This window comes from Alligator mississippiensis, chromosome 8 (genome assembly GCF_030867095.1).
Source record: "Alligator mississippiensis isolate rAllMis1 chromosome 8, rAllMis1, whole genome shotgun sequence".
In the NCBI taxonomy this organism is placed as follows: domain Eukaryota; kingdom Metazoa; phylum Chordata; order Crocodylia; family Alligatoridae; genus Alligator; species Alligator mississippiensis.
The window spans coordinates 27183943-27197389 of NC_081831.1; the positions used below are offsets into that span (position 1 = coordinate 27183943).

Here is a 13447-nt window from a genome sequence, read left to right on the forward strand (position 1 = left end):
ATTTTGCCTAGTGTGTTGTGTTTTTTAAATTTAATATATAATCTAGCGAATTAATTCATATTCCAGGATATGTATACTTGATTTTGCTTTGATCTTAAACTAAATAATCCAACCTTAGGCCCCTAGCATATGAACAAAGAATTTTGTTTCTGTTGAACCGGAGAAAAATATCTGTTTTTATATGTGATGTGCCACACCATCTACAGCCCCTTTTCAAAAACCTAGATCCACCCATGGATGGATGGATGGAGAAGGGGTGTGAGGTTGATGAATGGACGGATGGATGGACAAGGATGGATGGATAGATGGATAGAGAGAGTTGTATGGGGTAGGGATGGATGGATAGATAACTAGATAGCACAAGCTTTCATGGACAGAAACTCACTTCATCAGATGCTTATGTTTTCACAGCATCTGATGAAGTAAATTTCAGCCTGAAAAAGTCTGTGCTATGTACATCTACTTTACTTAATCTATAAGGTGCAAATCTTCTCTCCCTCTAACCACTAGGCTCGCAGGTAGAAATTGCTGCCTCCTCCATTTTGTTTCCAGCACACCATGGTCATGCTTCTCCAGTTGAGAATCACTGTGTTGGACCCAGGCTTTCAGGGCAGGGCTGTTTGCTAATGAGTGCAAGGTGAAGCTTATTGCTCTGGACCATATACCAATTTAGTGGGATATGAACAACCAGGCAAAACTCCCTGTGGTAACTACATACAGCAGATAATTGGCTTGTAGTACTCAGGTTCTACCATTTGGTGCCATGGGCTGGATGAGTGGCACAGGGCTGGTGCCTGAACCAAATTGGGCTCAGTGCTACCTCTGATCCTGCTCCTAGGCCCACTCTATCCTGCCTGTAGGGCTCCCCATGGGCCCAGAAATCTGTCAAGAAAACAGCAGCAATTGTGAGGTCACAGCCTTGACACAGCCATATCTGGGACCTTGGCCTGGCCCAGCCTACCACCTCCTGAGGTAGAACACAGGCCTAGCCATTTGTCCACACCCCACCACCTGAGGGGCTAGTCAGGGTCAGATGACCTATCACTCCCTCCCACCTAAACCCCTGACCCAGAAGAGGAAGTTCTGGCAACAAATTTAACCCCTGCCCAGACTTCCTAGTCTCTGCTTGACTTCCTGGCTACCCAACCCAGCTCACCCTCAGACTCCATGCTCATGAGCCTTGGCTGCAAAGAGCTCAGGCTGTGTTTCCATGATGACAGTAGCTTCCATGTGAAATTTCTGTGGGGATAACTCCCAGGCAGGCTTTGAGGCCTACATGGTCTGAGGTTTCCATAGAGATGGCCAGCCTGGTATAAAGTTCCCATGGAGATAACTCCCAGGCAAGCTTTGAGGTCTACAAGGATAGGTTGGGCCTGTGGCATTACCACAGAGATGACCATCAATGGGGAAAACTCTCAGGCAGGCTTGAAGGCCTACAAGGTTAGGATATATTTCCATGGATGTGGCCAAATGTGGGGATAACTCCCAGGAATGCTTTGAGGCCTCCAGGTTCAGAATGGGCCTGGGGTATTTTCATGGAGATAGCCAATGCTTGGGATATCCCCCTAGTCAGGCTTTGAGGTCCATAAGGTCAGGCTATGCTATGGAGATGGCCAAGTCGGAATAAGGTCCCTGTAGAGAAAACGGCCAGGCAGGCTTTTGACTGACTTGGCGTCTCTCACCATCTCCTGGCTTCCTAACTCAGCTTGTGCCTGCATTCCTTTCACTCCTCCTACTCCATTGAGGGGTTGGAGCCTCAGGGTGAAGGGCAGCAGGCCAGGAGTAAGGGGCACCAGCAGGGCTGGGGGTGGGGGGCTGTAGGTTGGGAATGAGGGGCACCCACAGGGCCAGGGGGCTGTTTTCTACTTAATCTATTTACTGGGTTGGGACTGGCCATTGATGTTTACAAATGGGTCCTAGTACAAAAAAGGTTGAGAACCACTGATTAGGGGGGTCTAGTCCAACCCCCTGCCTAAGGCTGGATCAGCCCTATCCAAGCTATCCTATACAAATTCATCTCCTCATCTCTTAGTAAAACTCCTGGCAACTGTGTCCACTTCCAACAATCAGAGATTTAGGATGTTTTGAGCTTGGGGAGGGTGCATAATCTTGGCCTGAGGGGGGTGGGGAGGGAGTTGTACAGCATCTGGCACCCCCCTATCTTGACCTGGGGGATCTTTACAGTGCCTGGAACCCCTGCTTTCAGGCTTGGAGGGGCTGTAAAGCATCCAGTGCTCCCTGATCCTAGCCTCATCTCAACACCTCCCCTGCAGCAAGTCCCAGGGGTGGCACAGGTGATAATGTGTCTTTGCTCCTAATGAGGAACTGTGGGGCTGGTCCTCCCTCCCTGAGGATGGGGAGTCATGCTTATAACTGTGAGAAGCCCCTTCCCCTCCTCCCAGCCCCAGCTCCAAGAAGCTCCCAGCCCCAGTCTGGTCCCAGTCTCTGCATCCAAAGAAGCTCCCTTGGTTCTGGCCCAGATCACAGAGGTACCAAAATAGCTGGGAGCCCTGATGTCTGGGTTCTTTGCAACTCTGGGTGGGGAGTCAGGGCTGAAGGGTTAGAGCAGGTGGCAATAGGAGCCTGGACTCTTAGGTTCTCTCTCAGCTCTGGGTGGGAAGGGTAGGAGTTAGAGCTGCAGGTCTGGATGCCTGGGTACTCACCTTAGTTGTGACAGGTGGTTTCATCTAAGCCTGTTATCTCAAACTGGGGCTCTCCTTCCCCAGCCCTGCCAATACCCCTTACTCCTAACCTATAGCCCCTGCCAGCTCCCCAGCCCTGCCAATGCCCCTCACTCCTGACCCATAGTCCCCTGACCCTTCCTAGCCCTGCCAGTGCCCCTTACTCCCAGCTTTCCAGCCCTGCCCAGGGAAGCAGCCCATCCCCACCAACTAAACACCATCATGCTCAACATAACCCATTCAAGACCACCAGCCTGGCTCCTTCCACTCACCCCCTTAGAAATCCTCTCCCCTGCCCCCCAAATGAACCAAGTGGGAATATTTCCATCCCCTTTCCATGGAAAACAGCCTGGATGTGGGATAGCCTCAGCCTTTCTTTTGTGGAAGAGCCAATATCAACCACTATCGCTCCTTAAGATAGCCAGGAAATCATCTGTCTCAGCATCCAGAGGGCAGAGGGGTGATAAGAATGGATTTCCCCAGCACTGGTGAAACCTGTCTCAGTCTGCTTATAAAGGCAGTGATTCTTGCACTCTGTTTGGTACTGGGGAGACCTTCCCAGGCGTTCTGGGTTCAGCATTGGGCTCAGCACATCAAGAAAGATGTGGACATAACTGACATGGTCCAGCACAGGGCTGGAAAAGACCCCAGAGGTCATAGAATTATTGCCATAGTCATAGAGAAATAGGGCTGAAAGGGACCTCCAGAAGTCATAGAATCATCATCATAGAGTCATAGAGAAGTGGGACTGGAAGGGACCTCCACAGGTCAGATATAGAAAAACCCCTGGCCTTAGCCAGGAGACTGGTGGCTGCAAGGGGACTCCATATAGGATAGAATCATCAAAAGCACCTGTATGAATGGGAGAGAAGAGGAAGAATAGCAGAGCAGGATCAGGGGGTGAGTTTTGGTGGATCCCAGTCTGTGTGAGTCAGCCATGGGGATGCAGTAATAAGAAAAGCACCATATTTTCTCACATATAAGGTGCCTTTGAGTATCACATGCAGCCTGGTTTTTTTGGAGGGCCCTAAAAAGTAAATAATGAGGAGAGGTCTAGGAGGCAGGACAGATGAAGACAGGCTGGAAGAGCTCAGGGGATTGAGTCTGGAGAAGAGATGACTGAGGCAAGATTTGATACCAGCCTTCCACTCCCTCAACAGGGGTGACAGAAAGGATGGAGATGAGCTTTTCTCAGTGTCTGCAGGGGACAGGACTAAGTCAACATCCTCTAGCTGCAGCAGGGGAAACTGAGGCTGGAGTTGAGGAGGAACTTGCTGACTCTAATGAAGGTCAAGAAAAGGAACTGGCTGCCTAAAGATGTTCAGGGGTAGGTGGGGTAGACACTGAGTTGGTATTATTGCAACCAGGATGACCCTGCCTAGAGCAGGCGGCTGGGGTTGAGGTGTGTTGCCTTCCAGTCCAACATCCCTCTGATCCTTTCCCCACTTAGGGAGCTGATCAGGTGGGGGCTCCATTGCTTGGGAAATGGATCTCAAACAGGGGAAAGGATCAAAGGGGCATTGGGCTTAAAGGGAGCTCATGAGGTCACCATGATCCCAGCCCCCAGGCAGGGTCATCCTGGATGCAACTATCCTAGCCCAGTGTCCATCCCACCTGCCCTTGGACATCTTCAGGGATGGATACTCTATTGCATCTCTGGGCAGCCTGTTCTCATGCTTGACCTCTGTCAGAGTCAGCAAGTTCCTCCTTATCTCTAGCCTCAGTTTCCCCTGCTGCAGCTGGAGGCATTGCTCCCAGCCCATGGCCACAGAGAAAAGCCCATCTCCAAACTCTCTGTCATCACCCTTCAGGGATGAGAAGGCTGATTAAATCTCCTTTCCATCTTCTCTTCTCCAACTTCCATCCCCCAAGCTTTTTCAGCCTGTTCCCATCCGTCCTGCCTCCCAGACTCCTCATCCTTCAGGTCTCTCTGTGCTCTGCTCTTTCCAGCCCATCCACCTCCTTCTGTAGGATTGGAACCCTCACTTCCCAGCCCTGGCCTGTTCTGAAAACCAATTTGGCTTTCTTCCCTGGACTAATGAGCGAGGTTTGCAATGCCATTAAACCTGGACAGCAAGATGATCATTTCATCCAGAGTTATCCCCTCCCCCAACCCCCTCCCCACCTTTCTTCCACTCTGCAACCCACCAATGAGGACAGGACCTGCTGCGGAATCATCCGGGGATTCTTTAAAGTCCTCAAAGTAGGGAAGTACCCCTATCTTTCCACCTCCATGCTCAGAGGCAGGTCCCCTCCCTTCCATCTTCCCTCCCCTCCCCCCCCCCCCCCACAGCGGCAATGATGGTGGGGATGTGTTTCCTCACCCTGCCCAATTCCCATGCAAGGAGAGAGAACTCGCTCTTCAGTCCGTCAACCCATGTCCCCATTCCCAGCTGATCCCAGTCCCCTACTGAGTGGGCAGGAGCAGCTCTGAAGTTTCCCTTGCCTCTGGAACAGCAGGGAAAGCAGTAGTGGCAGGTGGGAGATAGGGGAAGGGAAGGGAAAGAGACAATGGCTTTGAGCACAGAGGAGAAAGGAATGGGGATTCTTACCTGCTCCAGGGACTCTAAAAAAGTCCCTGGAGGGTCCCATGGCACTCTGAAAAAGCAGCAGGGGGCACCATGGCATCACTGCATCCACTCTGAATCTGCCCCCATGGATGTCAATCATAGAGATCATAGAGACATGGGGCTGGAAGAGGCCTCCAGAGGTCCTATCTAGTTTAACCCCTTGCCTGAGGTAGGGTCAGCCCTGCCGAAACCATCCCAGACAGATCTATTATGCTCCTGCTGGGACCAAAGCTGAAGGGTCCTTGTTAGATAGTCTTGCCCCTCTGCTCAGGGTCAGACTGGTGCCATATTGGGGGTCAGGAAGGAATTTTACTCCATGGTCAGATTGGAATGGACTAGAGGGAGGAGGGGTTACCTTCCTCTGTATCAGGGACAGAGCTTCTATCTGGGATCTCTTCAGCATATATTGACAACTTTTTCCAGGATGTTGACTGCTGTGGTCCCCCTGTTTTTCCTGTGGCAGGTTCATGTGTGGTGTCCTGTCTGCATCAAGGTTGATGGTAGGTTTAGGAAGAGGTTAGATGATGGATTTGTATAGGATGGTTTAGATAGGGCTGATCCTGCTTCAGCAGGGCATGGGACCTCTAAAGATCCCTCGTAGCCCTATTTCTATAGGATTCTATGATTATACAACCTCTTAGTAAAACTACACACCATAGCAGCCAACATCCCACTACTGAAAAAGCTTGTTAATAATATGCTCAAGAGATCCCAGATAGAGGCCACACCCCCTGCTACAGAGAAAGGCAAACTCCCCCCATTCTGTATCGATCTGACCAGGGGGAGAAATTCCTTCCTGACTCCCAATCTGGCATTGGTCTGAGCCCGAGTAAAGGGAAAAGATCCTCTAGCCAGGACCCTCCAGCTTCTGTCCCAGCAGGAGGATTGCAGAGCCCACTCACCATCTCCAGCCTGGGCTGCATCCTTAAAGGTGGTTGAAATATTGGCTTGCAACCCATTAAGTCAGTGCCTGCATGGCCCTTTGGAGGGAATGCCTGACCCCAGCTCCTTTACCTCCTCTTACTGAAGATTGTGGGATAAAAGTCTAGGGGCTTGAGAATGACCTTACTGTAGGACTGTTCTTGGTCCTGAAAGACTTGTTCCAGCACTAGATCACTTTCTGGAATCACAGTGGTTGTTTTTGGGTTGATACATTTCCAATTGCATTCATAACAGAAGTATGCTCCCTCCCTCTCATGGTGGATTCTCCATCCTTAAAGATGTCCAAAATCAGGTTGGATGGATGCTGGGCTGGGCTTGTTTCATCAGGGATGATCCTGAGCAGGGGGGTGGGCTGGACATGACCTTGTGAAGTTCCCTTCAGCCCAACAGTCCTGCAATCTATGCCCCAGAATACTAGAAGTAGACAGCATAAGGTAGAGGTAGGATGCCCAGGAGGACTTTCAGATGACATCAGATGCTTAAAGAAGTGAGGGAATCTCGATTATTGGAAGTGTCCCAGGCAGTGATTCCAAACTGAGGAGGCTGCAAGATCCTTTGAAAGGCACCACTGGCCAACATACTATATAAGCATGGCTCAGTGTACACAGGAATCACAAGACCAGTCTAGAGATTTCAGATAGGAATCCAAAAGTGTTCAAACCCTCTGTCCCTGCCAAGGGCTGGCTGAGGTCTTTGCCACAGGAAAATCAAAGCCAAGAGCTGGCATTTTCTGAGGGGGGATGGCGTCTAACAAGGGAGCTAGGAGTCTAGTGAGGGGACCTGGAGTCTATCGAGAGGGACTGGTGGCAGTCTATTGAATAGACCCTGAAGTCTAATGATGGGGCTTAGAGTGGGAGCCTGGAGTCTAAGAAGAGGGCCCTGGAGTCTAATGAAGGGACCCTGGATAGGGGTGCACTAATAGAGATTTTTTGGGCCAATACCAATCGCCAATTTTTAACAAGCCATATTAGCCGATACCAGTCTGATAGCTGATATGCAGCCAGGCAGTTTGAAAAGCAGCGTCCAGCAGATAAGTCTGTTGTGGGGGATGGGACAAGGGGGGAGGAAAGGGGTGTGGGGGAGGCAGATCAAGGCCCCCACTGTGAGGTAGCAAGTGGGGCTGGGGCAGGGGCAGGCACCGCACAGCTGGGGCAGAGTGCCAGGCGAAGCTGCAAGCGGCTCATCCCAGGGGTGCAGGGGTGTGGGTTCCCACCACTGCACACACTGTGGGAGGGCACAGGGGGTGTGTACCCCTGGATCTGCCTACAGGGGAGGGTGGGCTGCTGATGTAGGCTGGGGCTGGGGCTAATACCAGGCTCTTCCTGGCAGGATGCTGGGTCAGGCTGCACTCAGGTTGGGCAGCAGCAGTGCCGGGAAGAGGGTTACAGGGGGGGAGGGGGGCTGGAGCCACCCCAAAATATCCCTCCGCTCCCACTGCATGCCCTGAGCACAGCCTGGTCCAGTTCCCCCAATAGGAAAAGCCTGGTGCTGCCCCTGGCCCCAGGCCCATCTCGGCTATACAGCATCTGCCCCTGCCCCAGGCCCACTACTTCCCTCACTGCTGGCGCCTTGATCTGCCATCCCTTCCCTCACAACAGACTTACCAGCCAGACCCAGCTACTTTCCATGCTGCTGGGCTGTGCTGCTGTCCACCTGTGTATTGCGCTGGGGCTGTATGCATATATGGGGCATTTATTGGCAACATTATCAGCCACATCAGCTAAAAAAAGCTGATTGCCGATACTGTCAATTTTTCTTATATCAGTTCCAATCCAACATCTGACCAATGTATCAGTGCACTTCTAGCCATAGAACCACTGGTCTATGGGCAAGTGGGACACATATGGTTGTGCTGGGCTGGGTCAGACAGGGCTGGTCCAGCCATGAGTAGGGGTTTGAGTGAGGTGACATCTCCCCTGAGGGCTTTTCCACCTGTTGTTTCTGTGAATCAATGACACCGCCCCCACAGTCTATTCCATGATCACAAGTTCTTGTGGTGCTTGTGAGAAGGGCAGGGTGGGAGTGGGGACACCAGGGCCTGGGGTAGGGTGGAGGGCAGGTCGGCAGTGTGGGTGAGGTACTTATATGGGGGGTCAGAGAGGGTGCAGAGGGGGACTGGGTACCTCAGGGGGGCAAGTAGGTGGGGCAGGTTTTCTGGTGGCAAGTGAATTGGGCTGGGTGTCCAAGAGGGAACAGTGGAGACATGTGGGTGAGGCTGGGTGTGTGGGGGGAAGGTGGGTGTGGCTAGGTGCCTGGCAGGGTAGATGGGATCAGGTGGGCAGGGATGGGTGTCTGGGAGGGAAAATGGGGACAGGTTGGTTAGGCTGGGTGTCTGGAGAGCAGGTCAGGTGAGTGGGACTGGGTTCATATGGGAGAAAATGGGGGCCAGTTGAATGAGGCTGGTTGTTTTGTGGGGCAGATGGGGGCCAGATGGACGGAGCTGGTTGTTTGGGCCTTCCATGATCCCCCTTTCTCTGCCACATCTCCTTTCACCTTCCAACAGGCCCTATGGGAGCCCGGATGGAACCAGCCAATAGCAGCACTACCTCTGGCTTCATTCTCCTCGGAGTTTCATCCCGGCCAGAGCGGCAGGGCCCCCTCTTTGCCCTCTTCTTGGCCATGTACCTGGCTTCAGCCCTGGGCAATGCCACCATCCTGGCAGCCATTCACATGAACAACCACCTACTCCATGCCCCCATGTACTTCTTCCTCAACCACCTCTCACTGGTGGACCTGGGCCTCACCAGTGCTGTGGTGCCCAAGCTGCTGGCTGGGACACTTACAGGGGACTGGGGCATCTCCTATGCTGGCTGCCTGGCCCAGATGTACTTCTTCATTGCCTTTGGCATCACTGACAGCTTTCTGCTAGCTGCCATGGCACTGGACCGCTACATGGCTGTATGCCACCCACTGCGCTATGCCATCATAATGAGCCCCCGCTTCTGCTGGGCACTGGTGACTTCCTCATGGCTAGTAGCCCACCTTCATAGCCTCCTCCACACCCTGCTGATGTCCCGCCTATCCTTCTGTGCCACCCGTCATGTAGCCTGCTTCTTCTGTGATGTCTTCCCTCTCCTCAAGCTCTCCTGCTCCAATGCCCGGCTCAATGTGCTGGTGGTCCACACCGAGGGGGCCATGGTGGTTAATGGGGCCCTGCTCTTCATCCTCCTGTCCTACACCCGCATAGCAGCTGCTGTCCTCAAGGTCCCATCAGCTGCTGGCAAAAGGAAGGCCTTTTCCACATGTGGGGCTCACCTCACAGTGGTGGGCCTCTTCTATGGCACCATCATCTGGGTCTACTTCCAGCCCTCAGCCAGCTTCTCAGCTGAGAAGGACTTGCTGGCTGCCATCATGTACACCATGGTGACCCCCATGCTCAACCCCTTCATCTACACTCTGAGGAATGATGAGATGAAGGGGACCCTGCGGAGAGCCCTGGGCCAGGTACGGGCCACCCATGGGGCCTAGACACCTTGCCAGTGTGGAGGTGGTATGGAAGGAACTCTGTGGTCATTGGGAAATCCTGGTACTCTGAGGCACTTCATGCTGCCATTAGAGCCCAGTGTCTCCATGCTTCTATTCTGCCCTGCTTGCTGGGCCAGGGAGAACTGGCAGCCATCTTTGAAGCCATTAGAATACAGCGTCTCCATGCTCCTATTCCTCCCTACTTGTTGGGCCAGACAGAAGTGGCAGCCATCTTAGGAGTCATTTGAAGACTGTGCCTCCATGCTTCTATTGATCCCTGCTTGCTGGGCCAAAGTGAAACAGAAGCCATCTTGGCAGCCATTAGAGCACAATGTCTCCATGCTTCTACTGCTCCCTACTGGAAACTGCATAGCAATACTAATGGTGTGATTTGTGCAATCTCCAGAGATTTGTAGCAGGTTTCTTCTTTGTGAGTCTAGGCATTGGAATTTACAAACATATTCAAAACACTATTGTGCTGGTGATTGGTAAAAATGGTGCGTAATAACTGCAGGTGAGAAAATACCTCTGTGTTAGAATTGACTATGATTGAAAAACATTCGCATTAGATATACAAGCAATCCAACTCCTGCATGAGCAGTTTCCACAGGGTGATCATGGTGGGAGGGGTTCGGTTCAGTGGTTTGGTTGCAAAGAATAGAAGAAGTTGAATATTCCATGTTCATTTTAAATTCTGGAAGTGAACCCCTGTCTGTGCCCTGAGGGCAGGTGTCTGCCAGTCTACAGGCAGGCAGTGAATCACAGGATGTTTTGCTGACAAGCCTTGGCAGGCTGCACCCCTCATGGTGCTTTAAATGTACCACCCATGACTTGGGGAAGTGATGGGGTGTCCCAGGATGCCCCTAATTCAAACATTGTAAAAAAATGTTGGCTGCTGGGCAAAGTGGAATCCCTAAATTTGCAGACCATTTCAGCGTGTGCAGGGTTGGGGGCAGCCCAATGTCAGGCATCCAGGGTGCAGAAAGGAGGGGAGTTGGTAGGGAAACCATGCAGGGAAGGCAGCTTCCCACCAAAACACTGTGCACACTTACTCTAGCACCCCGGGGGAGTGGGGCGGTGGAGGGTGGTAATTCAGCTTGGTCTGTGCCTTATCTGTGTCAGTGGGGGTGAGCAGGGTCAGTGCTGAGTGGATTTGTTTATGCAGAGATGAGGAGACAGTGCCATGGTCTGCTACTGTCATTGGTGTCAGAGGCAAAGGTCCTGGCAGGTGGGGACCTGGCTGGGTGACCAGTGCAGTGACCCAAGTGCAATTTTAAATATCCTTCATTGTGCAGTGAGGTAGTTGTTAATCTTGGTAGTGAACCACATGTAGTGTCTGCACGCACCGGGGGGGCGCATTGTTTGATCATGAGTACAAGCAGACAGTCAATTTTCAGAAAAGACAGACAAGAATAGCCTACTTTTTTGGCATACCTCAAGTATGAATTACCAGAAGTAATGAAGGATTGGAAATTTTTTAGGAATGGTGATTTTGCCAACTGTGTTCAAACAAACACAGAAAGAGGCAGGAAGGAATTGCAACAGGACCTGGTTTGGTATTGACATGTAAATGATGAGAGTGCTTTCATACTAATATACGACTGTTGCAGGCTTTAGGGACCAGGGCACAGAGGAAGAATTGGACCATGACTTCCATGAGTCCTAATGGACTAAGCAGAAAGAAGAGTTTAATCTTGATGGCCATAGAAGATTCACATGGCAGAAGTCTGATTATAGAAGAGGAAATTATCGAGTTTATGGAACTGGGCGGGTGTGTAGTAAAACTCCTGCAAAGACACCTTCGGATGTCTCGCTCCAAGATCAGGCTCCTGATTGAACTGTACAAGGTGCTGTCGCATTTTGAAAAGATAAATCATGAGTTCATAAAACTATACTGGCTTGCCAGCCATACATTAAAGGCAAGGATTGCAAGATATGGGCACACAAAAGCAGCTCAGACAGGTGAGAACAAATAATTATGTCGACCTGGAATGATGAGCAGTGGCTGGAGACGTTAAGAATGAACAGAAACACTTTCTTACACATTGTTAGTATGCTTTCACTGCACATTAAGCAATAGAAAACTGCCATGTGGAAACCCATCAGCCCAGAGAAACATGTTGCCATGGCCATGATGAAACTGGCCACTCCAACAAGCCTGCATCATGTTGCAAATGAGTTCAGCAAGGCTCCATGCACTGCTGAGAGGGAGATCAGAAGGGTATGCCAGCTGCTGCAGGAGCTGGCAGCAAATGAATTCATCTGCCTGAGTAACCCCAGGGAGGTGGTGGAAGGATTCCAATTAATGGGCTTCCTGAACTGCATGGGAGCACTAGACAGTATACACATTCCCATCCTAAAACTGTGCCAGAACAACTGGTCATTCATCAACAGGAAGGGTTTTTCTTCAGTCATTCTCCAAGCTGTAGTGGATCATCAAGAAAGATTTACAAACATTTGCATGGGATAGGCAGGAAGCGCCCACAGTGCACATGTGTTTCAAAATTCACTGCTGCCTGGGATGATGGAGAAGGGCCAATACGTCCCAGGATTGGAGGAGGTTGTCATCCGGGGTGTTTCAGTGCCCCCCTGATAATTGCTGATGTGGTTTACCCACTCCTGCCATGGCTCATGAAGCCCTACAGGGGCCAAATGACTGACCAACAAAAATTCTTGTTCTACTACCACTTAAGCAAGTGCTTCATGAGTGTTGAGTGTGCCTTTTGGCTCTTGAAAATCCATTGGAAGTCACTCAACTACAGGCTGGAGGTCAATCCAGAGAACATCATGTCTTTCATAGCATGCATGCTGCATAATATCTGTGAGATAAGGGGGGAGGTTTTCAGTCAGTCTTGGGAACAAGACATAAGGAAAGCAAGAGAAGCTGCAAGATGTAGATGGAGAGCAGTAGGGCAAGGGGTTGGGGGGGGGGAGAATTAGACATTCAGGCAAACAGCGGAAGGGGAGCTGTGATCAGAAATTGCCTGGTGGCAAACATCATGGCTGCTTAGGTGGGGGAATGTGCTCTGTAACTGTGTAACTGGATGCTTATTATATTTGATTTTGTATTTCCTATTAGTTTGTGATTAAATAAAGTCTTTCTGAGAAACAGTTTGGGATACCTTGTTGATAAAGAGCTCTGGGGGAAGTATGGGATAGGAAGAAAACATCCTCCCTGCAGGAGGGTGGGGGTTATGTGGGTGTGGGGAATGGCAGATAGGTCTGGGGTAGGTTGAGATGTTGAGTCAGGCACGTGCCTTCAGAAGAAAGGAGTTTTAACAGAAAATTGGAGGGGGGGGGGGGAGGGTAATGTGGCAGGGATGTCACCAGGAGCCAAAACCTACCTCTAGTATTGGAGCAAAGGGAAAAGTGGTGGCCGCAGAATGCTGCTGAAGATCAAAGTCATGGTGGCAGAGATGCCACTGCCAGAAGACAAGCAGCACTGGTGCAGGAGCGGAGGGAAAAGCAGCAGCAGCAAAAAGCCACTGGAGGCCAAACGCACTCTCCTGGGCCAGCGTGGGCATGCTTTATGGATGCGTGGCAACGCCAATTTCCTGGTCAGCCCTAAGAGAGAGATAAAATCCCCACCAGCCAACATCCAGGGAGGACCGGAAGTGAGGCCTCCTGAGAACTAGGAGTGGTGGGAAGTGAATGAGTGCCCTTGCAGGGGCAAGTGGTGGCAACCCTGAGAGTTGGGGTGCCCAGGTATGGCTGGCTCAGAGAAGCAAGGATATGTACCTCTCACAATGGATCCCAGACGAAGCTGATAGAGAGTGGAACAATGGTGAG

The 13447-nt window shown here is 51.3% G+C and overlaps 1 protein-coding gene across 1 annotated transcript; it reads left to right on the plus strand.

Moving 5' to 3' along the window:
* Positions 1-8713: 8713 nt before the first annotated feature.
* LOC102575759 (olfactory receptor 1L6) lies at positions 8714-9661 on the plus strand. The gene has a single exon (XM_019481701.2). It carries the CDS (start codon positions 8714-8716, stop codon positions 9659-9661), a length of 948 nt encoding a protein of 315 aa, XP_019337246.2.
* The last annotated feature ends 3786 nt before the right edge of the window (positions 9662-13447 follow it).

Bases quoted from the DNA above. Each gene is read 5' to 3' on its own strand.
- LOC102575759 (XM_019481701.2), top strand. From the start codon at position 8,714: ATGGAACCAGCCAATAGCAGCACTACCTCTGGCTTCATTCTCCTCGGA.